This window comes from Micropterus dolomieu, linkage group LG13 (genome assembly GCF_021292245.1).
Source record: "Micropterus dolomieu isolate WLL.071019.BEF.003 ecotype Adirondacks linkage group LG13, ASM2129224v1, whole genome shotgun sequence".
NCBI classification, from domain to species: domain Eukaryota; kingdom Metazoa; phylum Chordata; class Actinopteri; order Centrarchiformes; family Centrarchidae; genus Micropterus; species Micropterus dolomieu.
In genome coordinates this window covers 8,679,839-8,705,425 of record NC_060162.1, presented here as the reverse complement: position 1 = coordinate 8,705,425, position 25,587 = coordinate 8,679,839, and the positions used below count along the sequence as shown (strand labels likewise).

Below are 25,587 nucleotides of genomic sequence, written 5' to 3'. Positions count from 1 at the left end.
TAAAGCTTATAGTTAGGGCTGGCTCAGGTGAGTCCTGAACCATCCCTTAGTTATGCTGCTATAGGCCTAGACTGCCGGGGGATTTCCCATGATGCACAGAGCTCCTCTCTCCTCTACTTTCTCTCCCTCTGTATGCAACCTCATCCCATTAATGCATGTTACTAACTCAACTACTCCCCTTTCCGGTAGTCTTGTGCTTTCTCGTCCCTCTCCTCTCTCCTCCTATCACTTCCTGCAGGTGTTTCTGGCTCTGGAGCTGTGGAGTCTGGATCTGTGGTTGCGAGACACCTGTTGCCCCCATGTTCCTGCTCGACACCCTCTGCTACAACTATTGTTACTAATTATTGTTATTATTGTTATTATAATCATTAACATTACGATTATTATCATTAACACTACTATAAATATCTGTACCATTTTTCATTTAGTCTATAGCAACATCACCTTTACTGTCTATACCTCTGTGTGTATATTGTGTAGGCTGCCTACCATCCCTCTCTTTCTGTCTCTCTGCCCCCTCTCTCTCTCTCTCTCTCTCTCTCTCTCTCTCTCATAACACCCCCAACCGGTCGAGGCAGATGACCGCCCACCCTGAGCCATGGTTCTGCTCGAGGTTTCTGCCTCTTAAAAGGAAGTTTTTCCTTGCCTCTGTCGCCTAGTGCTTGCTCTTGGCGGGAATTGTTGGGCTTCTGTAAATAACATCACAGAGTATGATCTAGACCTGCTCTTTTATGAAAAGTGCTGTGAGATAACTGTTGTTGTGATTTGGTGCTATATAAATAAAACTGAATTGAAAAATTGAATTGAACTCGATACATATACTCGTTACTCTGTGATTCCAGCACATAGCAAACAAGAGTCAAAACAATAATTTTTTGCTAGCGGCAGCGGTCAATCGGTCAGTCCACTTTGGCCCAAAATAAAATATCTCAACAACTATTGGCTATTGAGTACAGGTTAAACATCAACATGTTGTTGTAGGCGTGAACAAGTTTCCATGCTAGTATTACCACTACTGTGCTTTTTATAAGGCTCTCGTGGCAAGCATGGTTGTACACATTTAGTCTCGTTTTACCTGTTATCCAGCAGCAATTTGTGTCTTCAAAGGTATTTCTGTGATCTTAAAGATTCTTTTTGTCTGCCCTACTCTTTTCTTCCGAATATATAATAACTCCTCTGCGCAGGCCACAGCAGAATCCCAGCACAGTTTGTGGAAATATTGGATTGAAACCCTGGTAAATATTTTATCAGGGTAAAATTTTCTCTTTCTGGGCAAAAATTTACATCTTATAGATCATGAAAATTCCTTTAGAGACGCAGACTGCAGCTGGTTAACATTATGCTTTCACTTTCCCCCTAAAGATTGCATGGGGAACAGAATCATGGAGCAACATACAGATTTTTACAGAGAGGTCTCTGTAATCCCCACAATATTTTGTTTTTACATTTCGGTTTTTGCATGGATTAAAAGCACAAGAAGTCACATGTTCATTTTTGGTTGGTAGGTGGATTTTTTTGCATTTGGACAGAGCCAGGTTTCCAGTCTTTTACTAAGCTAAGCTAACCCTTTCCTGGCTGTAGCTTCATATTTAACAGACAGAACTAAGAGTGATCTCAATCTTTTCATCTAACTCCTTCATCTGACTTTTGGAAAAATGTCATTGTACACAACAAATTCAATTACAAGAGTTGGGAAAAAATACAAGGTTTTTTATTCCGCTGGTATGTGGGTTGTTCACTTGCAATTCTTTGGGTGTGTGTGAATGTAGCACTTTCTCAGTGTAAGATCCAGATTTACATGTTCTTAAACCTGTAACAGTTGAGCCAATATGGACATTTTTATCTGCACTTGATGTGACTGAAGTATCTGACATCATCTTCAAAGGAAGATGTTCTTTTTATATATATTTCAGACACTAAATATTAATGTGAAAGCTGTATGTGTATAAATTTTATACAGTTTATGGTATAAATACAATTATGTTACTTTATGTGTTATTATGTAGTAGTAATGAGTCAACTGTTTAGTCAGTCAGTACTGCTGCTATCAACTGATTTCTTCTCATCCTTGTGAACATCTACAAAATCCCCTTCAATCTATTCCTCTTCATGTCCCCTTTTTCATTTTATTCCCCCAACACCATTGGACTGAATGATGTTTTGTTGCCAGGCAACGGACCGTAGAGTTTCTCCTCCTTTGTTGCTCTCTCTCCTCCTGCCTCTCTCCTCCGCGTCTTTGCCCTCTGCTCCTTGACCACCTTGACTATGTTGCTCTATTTTGCTCCCCTTGCCGATAGAGGTCTCTGCTTTGCCTAGATGTCCATGTTATAAAGAGTTCTGGCATGGCCGTGTATCTCTGCACACACTGTGATAAGTCCAGATGGCCTGGCATTGTCTAAGGGAGCCAAGCAAGAAGAGGATGACAAGAAAGTTCCTGGGAGAGAAGGACTGAACATGGAAAACTGCTAAATGTTGCTCTCAGTGTCACACAGACATAATGAAACTAGGGCTGCAACTAATGATTATTTTCATTAGCGATAAATCTGCAGATTGCTTTCTCGATTAAAGTTCAGTTCATAACATATAGTGAAAACAGTGAGGAAATGTCTATCCCAATTTGTCAGTCCTGGGTGAGGTCTTCAAATGTCTTGTTTTTACCAACAAACTGTTCATAAATCCAATCATATTCACTTTACAATAATATAAAACAGAGAAAGCAAGAAACTCTACTTTTGAAACGCTGAAAACAGCAGTTTTATGGACCTTTTCCAAGAAGTTGCAGATTATTTTTCTGTCCGACTAATCAATTAAGTGACTAATTGTTGCAGTTCTAAATGAAACCAAGGACAGAGAGCAAGAACAAACCATGTTTTTCTGTCTCACTGTATTTCTTCACCAGTGTGGGTGTTTACACACGTACGAGCATCCTGCTTATGATCAGGTTAAGGAAGTATCCTGGTTTTGAGAAACCCAGGTAAGTATCGCCTGAGATACTGACATGTAAATACAATTTCCTGGTTTCTGATCATTCTCTGCCATGCTCTCATGTGTGTCATTAAATTAAATTACATGGTAGTTTGTCAGTAAAGCCAAAAAGATTATGGTAAATAATGATAATGATCATTATTATATTATAATGTAAATAACATGCTGAAATAAAGGTAAATTATGACTTCAGTAATGCAGATTATAGATTATAGATAGTAAATTGTATGTCTGAACTGCTGCATTTAACTTCTCCATCTCATCACTCTCATTTTCTATTGTCGGTGATGAGATGGAGAAGTCGGTCCAGAAATGAGCAATTGAGATGTTCAGGAATCAAAAATAATAGATTTATTTGTAACTTTTCTATATAGGTAACAAATTGCTTTACAACAATCACTATAAAACACATAAACAAGTCAAAATAAAAATATGCATCACACAATAAAAGCTGTTTTATAAAAATGAATCTTAAGAAGTGAGATAAAACAGGGAACTAACTCTGCAACTCTGATGTCCTCTGGTAGACTGTTGAGTGCGGAGACCCTGAAAGAACGTCTCTTTTGGTTTTCAGCATAGACCTTGGAATGGCTAGCTACGCCCTACCACAAGATCCACACCCTGGCTCATAGGAGGGGATAAAAGCTCAGAGATATAGGGAGGGGCTAGACTATGCCTGGCCTTAAAAGCAATTAAAATAATTTTAAAATCAATCCTAAAATCAACAGGCAAGTGCAAGCATGCTAAAACTGGGGTAATATGGTCCCATTTTTGGATTTTGTTAAAGGTCTAATAGCAGCATTGTGGAATAACTTTAGGCATTAGATTGATTTTTCACTCAAACAGTTACAGTAGTTGTGAGTTTGAAACACAAATCAAACTACCCCAACATTTGGCTGGCTGAGAGCTTGGCAGAAGTTACTAGTTCACATAGGTTTGTCATGATTTGAATTCTGTTGATGGGGGGACTAAGTACAATGTCATCAGATTTTGTAAAATTAGTCATCAGATTTTGTAAAATTAGAGAAAGTTGTAAGTATACAGAAAGTCCAGTATTTTTTTCAGCGAGGCACTTGAGGAAGGTTGTTATATTTGACTGGTTGCCCGGTTTGGCTGAATATAGAGATATTGTCATTGGCATAACAGTGAAACTTGAAAAAATACTTGCAGATAATGTCACCAAGAGTGAGTATATAAATGGGACCCAGAATTGAACCCTGGGGGACACCATAGAACATGTTTGTGGGGGAATGAAACTGAGCCAGCCAGAGTCACAGAGAAACATCTATTAGCCTAGCTAGCAGGCAAACAATGAGAAAACTCTATACTCTTATGATCATGTATACAGGCAGATGAGTAACCAGGTTTCTCATTTTCCATGTACAGATCATATCCTGAACATGATCAAAACCAGGATGAGACCACAACACTATAATGTGCATGTAAATGTACTACTATAATACCTCAGATAAATAAAATATCTGACATTGTTCCTTCTCTAAGAGTCTACACCCAATGATAAACAGATTTTTAAAACCATACTGTGAATGGTGGACACAACTACTACAAAACTAAGCAGGGCTCAGTGTTTATCAGTTTGGAGAGTGGGTGGTGTGGCCTACTTCAGAGGCTCATTAGATCATGTCAGACAGTACAATGACAAAGAATAGTGCTGAGAGAGCACTTATAATAGAAGGAGAGAGAAAGGGTTAAAGTCCATTCAAAACATTCCTGTGGACAAGTGAGAATGAAAGGCGAGAACTTTACATTCTGAATAAAATCATTAATAACTGTCACACTGATTTTATTGTTCATGCTATATTAAACCTGATATGCAGTACTGTAGCTGGGGGAAAACTCTCAAATTAAATTCTGCAACTTTAGCTTTTCAGGTGTTGACAAGGGGCAGACGTAGCGTCCAAATTTGAAAAACCGCACACTTAGATTTTATTTAGTGTTTAACTGTTTTATGTTATATAAAATCTACTGTTTTTATCTAAATGAAATGCGCAACAATAATGATTATTTTCTGCCAATTATTTTCTTGATTATTCGTTTGGTCTATTGTCAGAAAGTGGCAATGACAATTTGCTAAAGCTCAAGGAGACGTATTCAAAAAGCTTGTTTTGTATGACTAACTATATAAGATATTTAGTTTCCTATCATAAGAGAGAAAGAAATGCAAATCCTCATAAGTTATAAACTGGGACTAGGTGGACTTCAGCATGTAGTAACTTGTCAGCTCTGTTAAGATCTAATGCCTACCTTATGATAACCTTTATAAAATGACTAAATGATTAATTGATGGTCAAAACAACCCTTCACTAAGCCACGCTCCCCTTAGGTACTGTTGCTAAGTCCGACAAACTGTCGGACCTGTTGGACTTTTAGCACGGCGCTGCCACTGTCTATTACTGCAGTCCATGGAGAAATATTGTCTCATTTTTGGGAAAAAAGATCTCCGAAAGAAGCAGACAGTTTTGCAGTTGCATTGTGCATTTGAAGGTTGAATTTAGGCTGTCAAACTGATGTGAAAAAAACTGAGACAGAAGCTAAACCCTACCGATCACAGAGTAAAAGTGATCCAACGTTTTACCAGACTATTGAGAAAGAGGACAAAGTTATTAAGGATTAACACTGTTCCTGTACTGCTGGATAGGTCTCTATTTACTATTACAATCATTAAAAAGCAGAACAGTAGGGCTATATAACATTGAATTCAGTAAGCTAGTAAGTTAGCTAGTGTTAGCTAACTAACATTACATTAGAAACAACAGACAGCCAACATTTTCCTGGATTTGTTTTAGGTGTTGGAAAGTGAATAAATCTTACTTTCCACTTCTCTGGGTAGCGACTGTAACTATTAAAAGTGCCCCAGGAACAGCTTTGACCATATCTTGGAAAAATACAGCAAAAAAAGCTAGAAAACAACTCATTTTGCATTAGAGTCAATGGAGTACAGCCATGAAAGTGTCGAACTTTAGTTAGAGCAAGTCCTATACTGCGCCATGATTGGCCAGCTTTTTATTCGGGGGTGGCTTAGCAAAGGGGCAATTACTCCTCACTTGATGGAGTAATTGATTAATTGACAAATTGCTTCAATTCAGCATGATTATTTCTCGACTGTAAGTTGTCGAAATCGGCAATTCAACGCAAATGTTCTGATTTAAAGCATATTGATGATGAAATACTCTGATATCGCAAAAATATAATATAATATGAAACGGATTTCACCCAGCCCTAATGTGCACACAAGTAAAGCACTGGCTGCATTTTCTCCCCATGGTATACAGTATATAATGAGATAATACAATGCAGTGCCAAGGATGTTTACTGCAGGTGTGAAGCTCTGATATACGATAGAGTGGTTTCTGTGCAATAATTAGTTGTGTCTAGTGGCTGCAGAAAATACTGCCTCCTCTCCTTTCATATGCGTATGAAAAAAAGGAAGAAGAAAACGACTATATTTTCTGCATATTTTCTGGTGTGGTGGTATGTGCTTGTATTTGCATGCGTTTGTGTGAGTGAATGAGCTCTGCTACGCCATTCTGTGCATGTGCGGAAATTGGATAGTAAATGTCGAAGCTATAGGCCTCTATCTCCCTCCATTTCTCTCGCCTACTGCAACATTAACTGTCCAATTGCAGGATAATGGAGGGGAAACCAATGCAGTGTTCAGACAGAGCACCGCACCGCCTCCCTAGTGTGTGTTTCTGCAAGTGAGAAGAAAAAAAAGAGTGATATTCTGTATTAAATGTGCATTTTGTTAAGTGTTTCCGCTACTGTGTGTGAAGAGGCTTTCTTCTGTTTTTGGGTGAAAGAATGAAAATAACAGAAGAATTGAGTGATTAAGCACATCTGGGGAGTCTGTGTGTGTGTGTGTCTATGCGCACACATGCATGCTTCACGCAGCCACTGCTTCTAAATCATGCAATAGAAAAGCGACAAAGAAGGAAAAGCTGTACACCGATGATTCCCCGTGGACCAGGGAGGCAGAGAAGAGGAAACATGGGAAAAGAGGGCGTCGGTTATGCTTCTACGCTTTAACAAACAACCCATAAAACACCTCACCACTGCCAGGGAGCAATAGTAGAGGGATAGGGCAGAGGAAAGAAGAAAAGGGGGCATCAACATATATATAGAGAGAAGAATACAGAATTAACGATGAGGCCTCTGGGAAGAGAGGCAAAGAGCGATGTGTAATGACAACAAAAAGCCGAATGATAAAAGAATAATAGCTGTCTCCACGATGCGTAACCCCATGGGAAAGGGCAGAGGCTTTCGAGCTTTATAGACGGAGCAGGGATGCACACAAACACACACACTTGTATACACACACTTAAATAGCTCCCATTTTAGGGCACGACATGAACATTTCTCAAACACAATCGAGCTCACGACGTACTCAGAGAGCCTCTGATTTCCCCAAGGCCCACAGGACAAAAGAGCGCTGCAGTGTAGAGAGAGATGTATGTGTGTGTGTGTGTGTGTTGGGGTATTAAATCAATACTTTTGTGACTGCTGATAGATAATTGATCTCATCAGTGGGCCTGTTCATGCACACTCACAATCCCCCAGGAAGGCAGAGAACATAGAGGCGTAGGCGGCAGAGCAGGAGAGGAAGTGGCAGAGGGTGAGGAGGGAAGTAGTAAGTAGCACGGGGGGATGAAGAGAGGCAGGTGCACAGTCTGAGAGAAGATATGAGAAAAATGAGAGATGGAAAAAATTGGGAGGCAATAAATAGAGAAAAGAGAGAAAATGAAAGGGATAAAGAAAATGAATAAAGAAAGAAAGGGGCAGATTAAACAGAGACTGTGCTAATAAAAACAACATTCAGAGAATCTGGTCTTTTCTTCCTTTATTGTCAAGTCTCTCTCATATGTTTCACACATTCAGATGTAATACAATTATGTGAGTTCACAAATGCCAAACCTAGAACATTTAATTTTAGTTCTAGTTACAATTTAGCAATTGTAACTAGGCATGGCAGGCCTGTCAAGCTTTGGATTTCTCAACATACCAAAACATTTTAACATACTATCTTACTGCCAACAAGGCATGGGGAATATCATAAGCTAACATTTTGTGTGTTTTCTATACAGGATGTGTACCTGTTCAAGCCTGCAACATGGGACCCAGCTTATGAGAGTTTAGCGTAGTTTACACTCCAACAACCCCAGGAAAACTAGCCACAGTCATTTCTCATCCTTCCTCCTTTAAAAGTGAAGCATTAAAGTATATCTAACCACTGTGTCACATGACTAAATATGTTTTTCTATAGTAAGCATCGAAACCATCCAGGGGTTATGTTAGAACACATTTTAATTTGAGTTTTATGCATAATACTGTATTGTAATTCTGTGGCTAACTATTTAACGTTTTGCCTGGTAGATTGCTTGAGCCTCTTTCTTTTCAGAATTATGATGTATGTAGCCATCATATGAATATTTAGGACATTTGTCTTTTAAAACCAACCAGCTGGAAACATTAAAATGTCAGCTGGAGTTTCCAATCAAATTACCATTGCTAGCTAATGCTACAGCTTCTAAAATCTGCTAGCAACAGCTGTCACTTCTGCCGACAAAAATCCAGTTGTTAATTTGGAAATGAGATGAGTGATTTTGTTTTACTTCTGTATGAAATTGAAGAACCCAATGTTTAAAAAAAAAATGGTGACTATAGAGTGATAAATCATTGTCATGTGGTAAGCACGACATGCACAGCATCAGTAACTAGGGAGGGAGGGGCTTTGTTAGGACACAGTGAAGCCAGACAGAATGTGAATATGCGTGGGTCAGTGTTTGTGTGTCTCTTTGTTTAAGGTTATACAGTAAAAGGGTGCAACATAAGTTCAGGGGAGTTAATATTAAAGGTTGCATTGAAAAGAGAATCTGAGATGTTTATGAACATAAATGTCTCAGTGTGTCACAAAGGTCATCCAGTGACTCAGATAGTTCAGAATAAAAATGCTGCATTCAGAAAAGGAAGTGAAATTTGGCAACTGAAATCACTGAGTGGGGTAAACACATACAAAACACTGCATCTACTACAGTACACTACATCTGCATTTTCATAGCTTTCTGTCTGTCCTTCCCAAAATGACTCCCTGATCACACCATCTTAGGTGGTGAAGTGCCTACACAGTTGTTAAGTTTTATGATTTGAGCTGGTGATGTACTATTCTCAGGAAATCCCATGAAAAGAGCAAAACCAACAATGAACTGATCCTACTAACACATATTGACTGTGTAGTCAAAGCCTGATTCATCTGTGCCACAGATGTCTACTGTGTTTTTAATAGTTGTTTTTTTTGGACAACAATAGAACTCTTCGGCACAGAAGAACAAGCTATAACAGGCATCAAATACACAGACTATTGTTGTTAGTAGGATCATTTTATTGTTGGTTTTAGACTTTAGTTAAATGGTAAAAAACAGAATATGTCCTGACTGATCATTTAAATACTTGTGACTGAATTTAGTCTTCTAACACATAATATAATCATTTGGATCAGTGAGATAAATATTTAAATATGTATGATTTTGAATTTGGAAGTTTTTTCGAGGAGCTCTTCCCATCGAGCTGAAATCAGACAAACTGATCAAATCACTGAACAACATGTATGTAAAAAGCCCTCTCATGAAGTGGAAGACTCCTAATGCAATGCTAATAATGATGTATAATGCATGATGCTGTACACATGAAATAACAACCAGCTACCCGTGAAGAAGAAAATTAGAGGTGAAAATGTAAATCAAAGAAAAACAATGTCTGTAACGTGGCTGTTTGCCATGTAGCCATTGACTGCACCTGATTAGCATTAACACCGCCTGTGGCTAGGACAAATCCAGCCATGCTAATTACAGCACCACATCGATATCTGCCCATTTATGCTGCAGCAACACTGGCTATGACTAATCTAATGACTAGGACTGAAGGCATTGGGCCACCCACCCAAGACTCATGCTGGTAGGGTGCAGCAGCTTTAAGGAGCCTCAAGAGTGGGCAGATGCTCCAGTGAAGCCTGGGATCACAGAGCGCAGCAGCAGAGCGCCATGCATCAGCTGCTTTAATAGACATTTAGTTATGTATCAGAGAAAATGGGAGGAGGAGGGACAGATGGAGAGACATGGGCAAAAGATATAGGGAGAGAGTTTAATGTTTGGATGTTTGGAGAAGCACCCACAATGACTTGACTGAAAATTTTATTAAATTACTTTTAAAGAGGTGCTTGATTCTCCAAATTGGCATTTTTGAGGTTAGATGTGATACTGGTTGATATGAGAAAAGTGTCAAAGAAGAAAAGAAGACAAAAAAAATCAAGAAATGCACAGTTTAGAGGAGCTACGACAAACACTGGTTTCCACCACCCAGATTTAAGTTGCAACTGGCCCCTGCAGCTTTATTAAGTGTCATACAGGCAAATGAACCAAGATAAGACTTTACTCAAAATCATGTCAACAAAAAGTGCTTCTGTTGCCACTGACAGGCTTTTTAACAAGAAACAGAAGTCTTGCTCAAGGACAATTCTAACTCTGAAATCTCATGAGAGACGAGTTGTTGCAGGAAACACCAGAAGGGAAAGGAATTTGTTGTGTACATCGAGGGACTGCTGGCAAGACTTTATTTCCAAACGTTACTCCAACACAATTCCATCCAACTCTGACTCACGTTTCCACCGTTGTCTTCCTGTAACAACTCACTGTCCTTGAGCAAGACTTCAGTTTCTGGTGAAAAACAAATGGTGCCACTGGGAGTCACTCGTAGGGATCCTTTTCATGAAGTTGTCAGTGACCTGATGTACCTGTTTGAGCCTCTTGGTGGCAAAAAATAAATACTTTTTCCCAATAACCCCGAAGGAATACCTTGCAGCCATTGGAGCTGGTTTGTGGCTGCTGACTGAAGCCATCTACTGCACGGATTCCAAAACCTTTTGTTCCTACTAGTCATTTCAATACCAAAATATGTGAACATGGGGCCCTTTTTTTTTATACCGAAATTGCCCGTAAACTGTCATGGTAATGAGTTTTGAGTATTGTTATTTCCTCTTTTGTTTTGGTGATCCTTTCTCTTGTGTCTATATTTACTTACTTACTGTCTTCATGTTTTATCCGCGTTGTTTTGTCATTGTGTCATATTTTCTTTATTTCTTGTTTTACTTTGGTATTTTACTCTTCTCTAGTCTGTGGTCACTTCACTTCCTGCTGTTGTCTGCCTGTGTAATTGTTTGCTCCTCCCAGATTGGTTTGACCTATGCACCTTTGTTTAGTGTTGTTTCATCTTTGTGAGTTGTCGAGAGGTGTTTGTCTTGTCTTCTGTGTTTTCTACCTTTTTTTCTGGATTTCCGTTGTGGAGTATTGTATTACCTGTGGCTTTTGGATTTGTTTGCTTTCATCTTTTGACTGCTTCCCTGTTTAGGACTCTTGCCTTCCTCTTTACTGTGTAAGCCTGTTTTTGTTTTTTCTGAATAAACACTATAAACTGCATCTGCTCCGCCTGTGTGTTGTGACATGACTGTCTCTAAGTATGGATACTAATAAAATACAAGGGTTTCAGCATAGGCAGCCTCTCAGAAAACAATATTATCAGTAGCTTCATGGACAGTAAATGGAGCAAGACATGCATGTCAAACTTTAAAGAAGCAGGGCTTGTGAGCTAATTTTCTCCGTAGATTCTGGAAGGGTGTATCAGTTTGCACTTAAGTTTGTAAGTATGTGTGCATCTATGTGACAAATACCACCCATCATTATAATCTAACTATTCTACAGTTCTCCACTAGTAAACCTCAGTGGCTGTAGTTTTGCCTCATGAGTGTGTATTCTTGTCCAAGCTTCAGTTTCAATACTTGGCCTGACATTTCAGAAAGCTGTTTACACATCTGGGCATGAGTGTGTGTTAGCAGAGCAACAAGGAGGTGAGCCAAGAGAGGCTAAATATGTGAATGCTAATGTTAAATGTCCTTATTGTCTTAAATAAATGTTAATCATTGGAGATCACAGTTGTTTTGTTTCAAAGAAACATTTTAGCACAGTGTTACAGAGATGCAAAATGATTTGATTTCACATGACGTGTAAGAATCCTTCTTTGGAGGACTTTAACTAATAATGTTTTCCAATTTGGATGCATCTACCAATTATTTTCTACATCAATCTATTAATCACATCATATGAGGTGTCAGAACATATTAAAAAATGCACCTCACAATTTCCCTCAAGCTCAAGTTGACATACTCAAACTGCTTGTTTTGTCTTACAAACCATCCAAAACCACAGCAAATATCCACATTCATGAAGCTACAACCAGAGGATCTTTGGCACATTTGCTTAAAAAAATTGTTTTTTAAATTTGGATCGACCAATTGATTAAGCGACTAATCATTTCAACTCTTTTTCTTGCCCTACAAAATTGTCTGAATTTCTAAATTGCTATTATGTTTCAGTTGATTGTGATAACATTCAGACTGAAGTTGCCATAAATTGTATAAAAACAAGCTGAAAATTGACATATAGAAAGAAGTCACTAACTCTTTTCTATCACATTTATAAAAGAAACCTTAATACAAGTGAGAACTGTGATTTGTTTCATGAATTAAAGCGAGACCATGTAACTTTTGAATGTAGAAAAAACACAATCACCATCTTTCAAATGAATAAGTACTGAATTCAAAATCAATAAAACTCACTCTTGTTCAATTCAACAAACTTAGGGGTTTGCTGCTACAGCCTCACTTCGTCTGGTATGACCAGTAGCTTATGGTAGCCAATGTTAGCTTAGTTATCAAGCTTTAGAAACATATACTGCATGTAACTGACATTATTGAGACAATGACTTAATTACTTTTTCTACTGTTAAATTACATTTTATAAACATTTAATGGCTGTATCACAAAAATTAAGCAAGACTTAAACACCATACCATTATCGTCTATTGTGGCCACCCTGGCCGCTGCAAAAACGAAATTGTCTTGCTTTAATGTCAATAAACAGACGCAGTCACGCAGAGTGAGATGCACACACACTGAGAGTGGGAATGAATTCAATGTGACAGCACAGTCAAAAGCCTCTGAGGCAGTGACAGTAACACTGGTAGGCAGGTGGGAGTGGAGCCGTCTGCTCACCAGTCACTATGCAAGACTGACAGCTAACCTCTCAACACAAAGTTCCTCAAACACACATACACATACACACATGCACACACACCAATTCTGACAGTAGTCTCATTTGCATTCATTGATGTGAACTGCAGCACACCAAACAGCACAGAGCCACAACAAATGCATGTTCAACACAGAAAAACAAAATCAACATGAGATTCTGTGTGTTTAAATACCCCCAACATTTTTTCCCCTGTGTGGTATACCACACAGCTTCAGAGACAGCCAGCAGCCACCTATCTGTCATCGCCTTCATCTCTGGGCCTCAAATAAAGACAATTCAATTTACTGGAAAAACACTGCCACTCTCCAAGTGGTTGTGTCAGGATGAAACGGGTTTAATTGTTGCCGGCTTCAGCTTTAGTATGCAACACACAATCAAGCTTTTGAAAGTGGGGTTGTCACTAAATGAAGTGACAAGGCATGGTGGGAGTTGCCTTTGTGTTGTTTGTTTCTATCTAAGAATGCAGATGCCACTGTGGAGTATTTGTTTGCTCATTTGTGTGGATGAACGTTTGAAAAATGTAAGTCTGTGTGTGCTGGCCCGGAGGTTAATAGGAACCTCACATTTGTTGACTACATGAGGCAAGTAATATGGCCTGATGGCCATTGTGTGTGTGTGTATAGTAGCAGCAAGGTATTTATTTTCCTTATTCCTTGGTGTATTTAGTGAATTAAACCTCCTACTTTGTTTCTAACCTTTTCTCATTTATTTCCCCTTTATTCAGGTGAAGTTAGTGAATAGTAGTGAATCGGTAAAGATAAAAGAATTCACTCATCCTGTGAAATATCTCTAGCCTACTAATATCTTCTTGGTGGATTTGCATAAAACATTGCATAAGACATTTATGCTTCCCTGACAATGAATCGTAAGAACTTTGGGGTTCCCCTGACTTTTCCTCTTGCGACCAAATCCTGCAAAACTGATGACATTCCCATCAGCCTCAGCTGTACCTTAGTATGTTAGCACGCTAACATACTAAGCTATGATAATAAAAATGATAAGCATTATATCTGCTACACATGCATGCAAGCATTACCACTGTGAGCATGTTAGCGAGCTGATGAAAACATTTAGTTCAAAGCACCGCTGTAGTCTTGTTGGAGGGATTGAGTGAGTCTGCTTTGCTACTTTTATCATAATTGTGAAGATGTGATGCTCATAAGGGGGCAAGCATACAGAAGTATATATTTACTGAAAGCAATCCTCATATCTCAATACAAAAGAAAAGGTTCCCTGATTCCTACAACTCAAAGTTTGCCTATCAAATGCACTTAGAAAAGAGCTTCTACTTCAAACTCTCCATGAGTAGGCTGAAATGTAACCGGATCCTATATGGTTCCATAAGTAGTTGCTGTGTGTGTGTTTCTGTGTGTGTGTGGACTAGAGTGAATCATATTGCTACGATGGTGTCTGTGGGGGTACCTGCTCTTATTGGCAACAGCTACCACTGCTTCAATGATGCTAAAAATAAAACAAACAGACAGGATGAGTCATGGCTCTGCTTATGCTTGTGTCTCTTATTAGGGAGACCCTGCTCTGAGTCAGTATCTCCCATTTTGACAACATGTTCTTCAAAGCACCAGATTGCATTGGAGTCAAACTTGTGTCGAGAAAATACACACCACAAAGGATGAAGGGATTTGTAGTCGTAATAACGAAGTAGGCCTATATACTCTGGTCAACTTTACTTTATAGGTACTCTTTCTCAATAGTTATTTTTTAACATGTTATACAGCTTATAGTGAAATGTTTGCCTAAAAAATATATCTTGTCTTTTCTGTTGAGCATGTGGAGACAAATGAGAATCTAAACTACATTTAATGCTTTGAAGACCTTTAAGACAAGAAATGTAAGACTATTTTGGCAAATCATGCATGAATGCATTCCACAGTCAACAGGTGGCACACGTAGAAAAAACTCTATTGACATATACTGTAAATAAAACTATTCTAGACATAAACTATTGAACTGAAATATAATGAAATGATTCAGTATTTCTCTACAAGAATTAGACCCTTGTGGAGGATTTGCAACATTAGACCAGTAAAATAACTGAACAGTGAAATGAATGTAAAAGATGAGGGAAAAAATGTAATGACTGAATAATTAAAAAAGATCATACACTTTTTTTAGTGGCTAGTCAAACATTTATTTGGGTTTGGGTTGGGGAATTTAGGATAATGAATATTTGTAAAATCCATCCAGGCTATGGCACTGGCTCAGGGATTCATTTGGTGGCCTAAATAGAGTTGGTTTAATATATAATAATAATTTTCCCAACGCTATTAAAAAGTCTGATTTTGGACAAATTTGGATAAAAACAAAAACAAAATCAAGTTAAATTTAAGCCAATAAAGACTTTAGGTGCTCTGATATAATTACATTTAGTACATTTGAAATCTTTTTAAGGGATTGCAGACACCTTGCTTTTATACTCCGACAGATACTGATATTTTGAAACAGATACCAATATCGGCCAATGGCAATTTTTTAAAAACATAACCACATAACATAAATAAACGAATCACTTAAATTTGTCATGACCACACAAAAACAGTCGGAACAGAAACTGTCAACACAAAGAGCTGGGTGTGTTGGCTAAAAGGCATCAGGACCTGAATTTCAACATTTTCTTGACCTTTGCACAAGCCTCCCCCAGAGACATAAAGTCTTAAACGATTCGAGCACCTCACTCGACAAAACACACACACTTTCCTTTGTATGTTCACACAAGCAATTATATTTCTTTTCCAACAGAAAAACAAGACAGAATTTCAAAGCAGAATCAAGAAAGATCTAAAGATCAACTGGGGTTTATCAAGCCCTGCCATTAATTTTCCACTATCCACTTACTCTTCTATCAAACATGTCTTATATGAAAATTATTAATTTTTAAGGTTTATGTGTATATACTTGATTAAATTAAATCCAATTTAAATGAGACTGAGATGGTAAATCTGAATTAGCAATCAGTCCTCAACATTTCTAATTGGCCTGAGAGGCAGTACTGGTGCCGGTTAACATAAACTACTCATCAAGGCCAAGCAGGAGCTTATGAAGTTGTTAATGGTTCTGTTGGAGTCCATTTGAACTGATCCATCCATTGATCCATTTTACACAGTGGTGTTGCTACTTTATGCTAGTTTGACACGATCACTTCAAGATTCACATTGATTGGGGCTAGGAAAAGATTCTGGTCATGGTTAAAAGAAAACTATATTGGTTGGAAACATTTAATTAACACTAGCAAGTCCGAGTCACACACTTGCTGGCCCATCCATCTACCCCAACCTCCTCCAAACAAGGTTTTGTGGTGCTAACATCACTCCATATTTGCCTTTGTTCCTGATGGAACACCATCATAATGCAAATGGCAGCAAGACTCCTTGTCAGGTATATGTAAAACATATCGGTCATATTATCGGTCACTGCTGCAACGATTCGTTGCACACTGCTTTGTGATGGGCACACTTGAGGCCCATTGAATATTGAGGCTATCAGTGACCTCATCTTGGCTCAGACTCATGACAGTGTTTGGATACTGCTCTCTCTCTCTTTTCGTCACATAAACACCCCCTCACACAGCAGCATTGTGGGTAGTGTCAGTCTGCTAGTGCTGATAGGCAGCATGCGGTTTCTCCTCAATACTAATCTGTCACACACGTGGTGCACAGCACTCATGGACAAACCCACAATATGTCTTTGGTAGGAAGTACGATTGCGGTGCAAAACCCTAGGACTTCCTGTCCCTCTGGGCTATCGGGATGTACAGACTCCGCTCACAGTGGAGGGATGTACACTCACACACACATGCACACTCCCCTAAAACAACAATGACTCAACAGCTTAGTAATCAACCACAAAGACTCACACTGCGCTGCAGCTGTACACTAGCAGCGTCAAAACAAAACAAATGAACTTTGGAGGGTGAGCAGGCAGCAGAGTTCTGCATCACTCTAACTGGAGCACCCATTGTGATCTACGTTGGCAAAGCACATTGCTGGACCACACCCAGTACGTCATGACTCATCAGTCCCCCTCTGTTGTCCACCCATGCCAACAGAAAAAAAGGGAAGGCAATAACAGGCAGGGGCAGAAAGGGAGGGAAGACCATGAGATGAATCAACGAGGTGGATGAGGGGCAAAGAGGATGAGGAGTCACGCTGAGACACAAAGAGAGCAACAAACAGCTGAAAGCGTTGTGGATGGGACTCACCAGCTCGACCGAACCATAGTGTTTCCTGCTGAAGTCTCCACGCCTACAGCCCAAGTCCTCCGAGGCAGAGCTGCAACACAAACGCATGGTCAGACACATGGCCTGTCTGTCCTCCATTATTCAACACAGACATATATAAACTGTGACATTACTCATACACAAGTGGCAGTTGCAGCATCTGTTTTTCTCCAGTCCTTTTTTAAAATCTCCCTTTGTCTTCTTGTTCATGCCCACTGTTCACCCTATGTTCTTTCTTTTTCTCTCTCCCGTTCCCTTTCTCTCTCTTTCCCTTCCTCCTGTTGGTGTCGGTGTGGCTGGGCTGCCGGTGGCCAGGAGCAGCGGCCAACCCAGTTCTGATTGAGACGCGGGTCCTGATTGAATTAAGCCAGAGTGATAGATGGAGACTGGCTGGCGGGGCTGACTGCTGGTCAAATGGTCAAATGGTCAAATGCACACACAGAACCACACACTCTCTAATACATAAAAAGAAACACACATACACACGTCAGATACAAGTAACAAAAAAGTAGCACTAACAGGTACAAATGTTTTTACATGTCCTCCTAGGATGAGAAACTGCTGGATTTTGTGGTTTTTGAAGAGGAGAAGTTTATGAGACCCTCAAAGCCACTCTAACGGAGACATACTATATATATATATATATATATATATATATATATATATATATATATATATATATATATATATATATAGGAAACACAGATATTATTTGCAGTTAGTAGAAGTAGTTATTTGGGTCTGACTTTAGATAAAAATTACTTCCTCACTGTGCCTGGTCAAGAGAACATTTCACAAATACAGACTGTAAAGCTTAAACAATGGATTTTCAGTATTAGTGAGTTTAAGATTAGATTCAGATTGACTTACCTTTAGCCAGAGCTAGGCTAGCTATTTTCCCTGTGTCCATTCTTGTGCTAAGCAAAGCTAACCGGCTGCTGTCTGTAGCTTTACTTTTAGAGAGTAGAGTGATATATAACTCCAAACAAGAACGTGAATAAGCATATTACACACACCTGAAGCAAATGTAGAACTCAGATGCAGATCCTCTAAGTGAGAATAGCGGCTATCTCTAAATAAATAATTTTTGTATTGTAAGGACTGGAAAAGCCTCTACACTAAAACACAATATCAAATCTATTTACTATCTTAAGTTTTCTCAGTTTTTTAATGTTGCTGCAATTTTAAAAGTAATTTAACCATCCTGCACTGTGGCTCTAGCTAGAGATGGTCAATTGGTCAGTTTAGCACTTTGGTCCAGACAGAAATATCTAAACAATTATCGGATGAATTGCCATGTAATGAAATTTAAAGTCCCTATAGTACAAATCCTAATGACTTTGGTGATCCCATGCCTGTAGGCTACTTTGTGTTTAGTGATATTTACTGTAGCAAATGTTAGCATGCTAACAGGCTAAATTAAGATCACTGTAAACATTACACCTGCTAAACATCAACATATTAACACCGTCACTGTGTGCATGTTGGCGTGCTGACACTGGCAGTTAGCTCAAGATGCATGAGCACAGCCTCATAGCTTGGCTATAGACTCTTCTAGAGTCTAACAAAAGAAGCAAAAAACAGTTAAATGCAATATGGGAGAAAAATCTTCTGATTAAATTCAAGCTTCTAGGGGCGCCCTGGGGGGTGAACTGGTAAAGCACCTATAATTAAGGCTGAGTCCTTGATTATGAGCATGGCAATGAGAGGGATATACAAAATATGGCAGCAAGTGGTAAACTGTGTGTGTGTGTCTGTGTTTGTGTGCACATGGTGGGGGGTATTTTGTATACCTTGTGTTTGCATATAGCTGCATGATTGCCTGAGTGGTGATATGACCTGCTTGCTTTTTGCTTCCTCTGTCTCTGTGGACCACATCCCCCTCACCTCTTATATTTCCCCACCTAACTCTTGCCTCTCTGGTCAGGTCTCTCTCTCTCTCTCTCTCTCTCTCTCTCTGTGTGTGTCTCTCTCTGTGTCTCTCTCTCTCTCTGTGTCTCTCTCTGTCTCTCTCTCTCTCTCTGTCTCTCTCACTGTTTCCTTACCCCCTCTCTTCATGCTTGCTTCCTACTAGCGATTGGGGTGGGGTCTGCTTGAGCACCATCCCAACATGTACCCCATCACAGCTTTTACTTTTATGTGCTCCCACTGTTTCTTCTCTGTATCCAAGTCACTCTTTCCTACCCTTCACCATTCCTCTGAGAGGGGGTCATGAAAACAATTGTACCTTTGAGGGGGATGATAAAGTGAAACCACCCCACCCACCTTCCTAATGAAAACCATTCCATCTTCTAGTGAAGTTCATCTCCTTCTGTAAAGGTTTGTGAGTTTAGGCTTCTTGTGATATTTAAAGGTACATATGGATGGACATTTTATGTTAGGACTGAACTAAAAGGCAAGAATGACAGAGTGGGAGATTAATAGGTAAAAAAAATTGCATGTACCATCAATAACACCTCTCTAGTGGCTGTGGTTAAAGAGAGATTTTTTTATTTTATAACCAAGTTGGTTGGTTTGGCTTTTTTGGCTAGAGTAAATACATGCAGTCACTTGCCACATTTCATGCACACAAAGATAAAAACCACACTTTGCTGTATAGTGCCCAGAGGAAAAGTGTTGTTGCCAGATTGAGAATGCTTCCTTGTGTACTTGGGAAAATGTTCATTGCCCAATTTTAGCATTCTTCGCCTTAAAACTGAGAGATATTTTAACACATGTGGGAGGTGTAGCCTGTGGTAAACTAAGAGCAGTTTTTGCACAAGGTGGTTTCTGTCAGACCAAAAAGCTGTGCTGACACCTATTAAAGAGGCTGAATGAGCCAAGAGAGTAAAGTGCCTTGAGTCTGATGAGGAAGATGTGCCTGTCAATGGAGCTCTGGGAGTGGCACGCAGTGCAGGTGACATAATCAGATTTCAAGTACAAGATGTACAAGGAATCCAAGAAACAAGAAAAGATTCTCTACAGTTCGTTCATCTTGTTCTATTCACAATAAGCAAATTAAGGATCGAAACTGGTCCCAATCATGTTTTTGCTACAAATCTTTAATATTGAGTAAGTACTGAGTTTTGTTTATTTCCTCCAACATTATACATCTTACAGAGCACTAATTTTGCCCATTTTGATGTCCATTTTATATATTTTCATTTTTTCTTAGCTGAGCTAGATACTCTATGGCCTGGCAATACCAGTCAGTTGGTCGGTCAACTGCTTTAGTCCAGACTGAAACATTGCAACAACTATTGAATAGATTGCAATGAAATTTGGTCCAAACATTTATGTTCCCCACAGGATAGATTGTAATAACTTTGGTGATACCTTAACTGTTCATTTAGTGCAATCATCAGGTCAAGTACTTTGTGTTTAGTTCCACTAAGCAAATGTTACCTTGCTAACACACAAACCTAAGATGGTGAACATGGTAAACATTATGCCTGCTAAACATCAGCATGTTAGCATTGTCAATGTAAGCATGTCAGCATGCTGGAGCTGACATTAAGATCAAAGCTGTGCCTAATGATCAGGCTCAGAGAGCTGCAATTTGGCTGTAGACTATTGTGACAATAAAAGAGTGATTGATGTAACCTTACACGCCTCACATGTTGCCTAACATGTATTTGACATATAACAAATCTGCCATGACCACTTTCCCACATTCTAAGCTGCCCATGTGTTTGGACATCATAACTTGAACTCTGCACCACAACAGTTCAGATAGTCACCTTCCAGCAGCATAGTGGTTGTTAGCCAAATAAAAATGTCTTTGAAAGCCTGGACCAATGAGAAATAGCTCTAAAACAGAAACAGGTAAAATGGATATTCATTACTCAACTGCTGCCCTCAGTAATGCAGTATAGGAAAGGTTACAAATTGTGGTTTCTGTCACAAGACAATGGACAGTGGCCACTGAAAGGTTCTATGCATTACAGTGAAATGTGAGGTATATATCAAACTGCCACCCATCATCCTAAACCTCCTACTGCTGCTCAAGAAAAAGCCAATCCTTTTATCAGTTATGTTAAGCATTCTTAACATATTTTTAAGTTCTCTTTAAACTCTTAAATCACTCCATAAAGTGACTCTTTCTGAGATTTTGTTGGAAATAAAAGACAAATACACCAAAAGACCTTGATGGCAACAGGCATAGAAGAAACACCAAACACAAGACTGTTAATGAAATGCATTAAAAGGCCGATTAGCGGCTACAAAATTCAGAATTTATCAAACATTTCACTTTTCACTCTTGTCTCATATATACTGTCTATCCACATTTGACAAATCCTTCTGGTAATGTAAAGCCTTTACATGTCATTTGACTGTCTGCAGCTGTGGCAGTTCCTAGCAATTGCTGCAAAGATGTGACATTAAAACGTCAAATGATAAAAGTAAGAAGTGTCTTTTTGCCCCTCTGTGCAATAACAGGTTCTGTTTGGAAACTTTGGTAAATCATTTTGGGATTAAAACCATTTTTAAAATCCAATCTGAATTCATCTGATGCATGCTTGAATCGTTAATCGATTTGTAATAACAAAGTTACACAGATGTTGCGTGATGCACTACATGCACAGTACAGATACATACAAACCTGTCATACGCTTTCCTCTTAGAGTATAGAAATGTGTATGATGGGCTGTATACAACTAGAAACGGAAAGCTACAGCAAGCTGTGATCATCGTGAGGATGAGCTGGAGGAAGATGCAGATCCACAAAATGGAAAAAACCTATAACAAGTCATAACAGCGATGTGATAAGTCATTAGAGCACTTAATAGACATATCGGGACATCTTTCTCTCTTCTCTTCTACCTCTCCCTACAGTGCAGCATGGAAAGAAGCATGTGCTATTGCTGCACTGTGCCATACAAGCTTACTTTTTCTATATGATCTCTCTCTCTCTCTCTCTCTCTCTTTGTTAAAGTGTCACTGCAGCCACAGTCTCTCTGTTGATTTTAAGCTGGTAAGGAGCTGCAGTGGTGGCATTCACAGAGCCATCTAAGAGGCTGGAAATGAGCTAATACTGAGTAACCTTGGATCACACCTGAAATCAAATGCACATTTTAAGCCAGATGTCTGCTTTCTGTATGGCAGCACAAGTTATTTTGCTGCTGCATGCATCTCCAGTCACTCTACCTTGAACTGAAAAGCATGTCATGAATAATTCATAATGTTCGGTGTACATATTGAAATGTCTCTCCTGAGGAAAGAAAACGTGACAGCTCAATTAATAAGCAACAGAATACCCGCTCAGATGAACCGCTTCAGTTTACAATTTATAAAACTGGCGACGAAGCTGCACTTAAACCAGCGCAGCAGTATAATTAAAGGTGTTGTGGCAGAAAGAGACTGTTGAGGAGGAGCGTCAATAGGCTACTTCCAGACTTGAGACTGGAGGATTTCAGTGGTGCTCAGATTGCCAGCCATCCCAGAATTTATTCAAAGAGATCAATAAATCATGCACTTCATACATAACTAGACATATATCAGAACTCGACCCAAACAGTCTATTACTGTAAACATAATTAGCCGATCCAAAAGGGTAATAAGGCACTTTACGCACAAACAAATGGTTTGTGCGCCGGAGCAGGTGTCTTCAACTTTGTCTAATTTGCCCAGGGCTGCATAAAATATGCCAGTGCTGCAGGGATATGACAAAGCGACGACAGAGAGCTATGCATTCAACAGATGAGAGGTGGCATGCATAAACACAGGTAAGATGTTGTTTTTACCGCTGATTGAAAGTCAACAGTTTGTTAGACGCTGGATCCACACTGTTCATGTCCCCATGCGATGTCAGTCCAGCGGACAAGACGACAACAACAAACCGGCGTCTTTTTGTTTCTCTCCGTGTGTTTCTCCCCTCGCTAAGAGGGCAGGAACATCACTTCGGCGCAAACTCCGACAACAGCTGATTAACAACCCCGGTTGGTGGTCGGACTCTATTTGGCTCCTCTCTGCGCGCAACTGGTCACAGAAAGCGGAACGGCTCTGCCATAGGAGATGTGTTCTTACTGTGTGATCTCCCTCTCTCTCTCCCTCCCCCCTCTCTCACTCACTCACTCACTCACTCACATCAATGGTGCATTTCAATCCACCACATTTTTAGCTGGAGTTATGCAGAGCAAAAAGACACCATACATAGCAGATTATTGTTATCTGTTATCTGTTTTTTGTACTTTCTTTGAGTTGCTGTTACATCACCGTCAATTGTAAAATTCTTCTTATACAATTACAGACCCCCGAGCGCAAAGTGATGGCAGGATGCAGGCCTGAGTGAGTTCGCATCACATCATCAGTGTGAGCACTGAGAGAAAATGTGGAGGAAATTTAAACATGCACTTACGTTTTTATCTGTTTTTAAATTTGAAATTCCTGGTCAGTTAGGAGCAGAAAAAGGCTGGGAATGTAATCTGTGATAATTGATTCTGCATCCTATGATGTCCATTTATTTATAGTAAATTAACCTCTATTTGAAATTTAAACAAATATCAAATTTTTGGTACCATTTGCTAATAAGTATAAGTTGTAACTAGTGGCTTTATTAAGAGTTGGCAAATCATTTTTACTTTACAAATGCTTTAAACTAGAGTTATAAACCATTAACAACAAGAGCAACTTTTGGGTTGTGAATAATATTTTTGGAAGGTGCTTGTCCTTTCTTAATAGGCCTATGTGCAGTTACAAATGTTGGTAATTCAATGATACAAATGTTGGTAATTCAATGATAAAGACTTCCCACTTCCTAATAAGATAGCAAGTCTGAAGTTTTTAATCCATCAAGTCTGCAGATGTAAATTTATAGTATTAAAGAGGCGGTATTACGCTCATTTTCAGGTACAAAATCCTATTTAGGAGTTGTACCATAACAGGTTTACATGGTTTAATTTTCAAAAAACACCATATTTTTGTCATACTGCACATTGCTCCTCTTTTCACCCTGTGTTGAAGACTTCGTTTTATCTATGGAGTGATACAACTTTTCTCTAAATGATCTTTTGTTGGGAGTTGCACATGCACAGTTCCTAGTTAAGTCAAACTCCCTTTGGGGTGAACTTTGGGCTTTTTCACTTTGCAAAGCTATTACATGCACAAAAAAGGTATATAACTCAATAAAGGAGAGGGGGAAAGCCAAAAAGCATAATACCACCTCTTTAAGTATGTATTTTATGTGTTTATTTATTTTTTTACAACCTGGCAAACCAAAAGATGACATATTATGATATGACATATCAGAAAGGGGGTACCACATTTTCTAATGTTTCTCTTAAAGGAGAACCTGTTCTTTGTGTTTCTTTGGCCTCTCAGATTCTCTCCAATCAATCCCTTTTATGTGCTCTCCGGGGTTTACCCATAATCCCACTCAGCAGCAGGTCCAGGCAAGGATGAGGTCATTCATTCATTCGCGCAGCCTCACTCCTCTCCTCTCTTAATCTTCATCTCTTCGTCTCTCTTTTTACCTCTTCATGAAGCACTTTTCTGCCTTCCATTGACTAACTCTCAGCTTATTCAACGCTCTATGTGGTCGGTCCAGGAGACACAACATCTGACCTGAGACTGATGTTAATTACACTGCTGACATATTTATTTGAGGAATTGAGTGATCGCATGCCACAACAAACACCCACTCTTGTGTATTGTTGACATTGGCTTTACTTTCTTCTTGTTTGGGGTCCCACAGACCCCAATACTGTATTTGTAATATAATAATGATAATAATTAGCTCCTGGTTTGTGGACCCATATGAAACCTAGAGTTTGGCATTTTGGCCAATGTCCATCTTGTTTTTTTTTGGAGCCAGATATTACCATATTTGGACAAGAGGATGAAGCTTGGGAGGAGCGATGGTGTATGGACTACCCACCTGTCACTCAAAGAGGCCACGCCCATAATTATGCATAACTTTAAACCTAAATATATTTTAAAAGGGTAAGTTCTATAAATCATCATAAAGTAGTTATCACTAGAGCTAGATCAGTATATGTTAATGTAAATGTTATCACTGTATGTATATGTTGAAAGAAATTGCAGTACAGATATTCCAAAATAGGTTTAAGGTAATTAAAAATTTTTCCACTATAAAATGTACCATAGTATGTATCTTGGTCATGATTCTTAAAAAAACAAACGATCAAGAACAAACACATATAAGGGATAATTATCACAAATATTGTTTATGTTATGTGTTTATGTAAAAAACAACAACTCTTGACTGATATA

The 25,587-nt window shown here is 39.0% G+C and overlaps 1 protein-coding gene across 5 annotated transcripts in view; it reads right to left on the bottom strand.

Moving 5' to 3' along the window:
* The window catches only part of garnl3 (GTPase activating Rap/RanGAP domain like 3), a 76,276-nt gene extending 53,110 nt beyond the window's left edge, over nt 1–23,166 (bottom strand). For 4 of the 5 annotated variants that reach the window (XM_046067346.1, XM_046067349.1, XM_046067347.1 and 1 more), the window contains exons 1-2: nt 23,100–23,166; nt 17,359–17,428 (exon numbers count right to left, since the gene is read on the bottom strand). In XM_046067346.1, the coding sequence (XP_045923302.1) occupies nt 17,359–17,428; nt 23,100–23,149 (120 nt within the window). In that variant the 5' untranslated portion in view covers nt 23,150–23,166. Of the gene's footprint in view, nt 1–17,358; nt 17,429–17,516; nt 17,552–23,099 lie in introns of those variants that run through there. The other variant, XM_046067348.1, reaches the window with a different exon arrangement.
* Nucleotides 23,167–25,587: the final 2,421 nt, after the last annotated feature.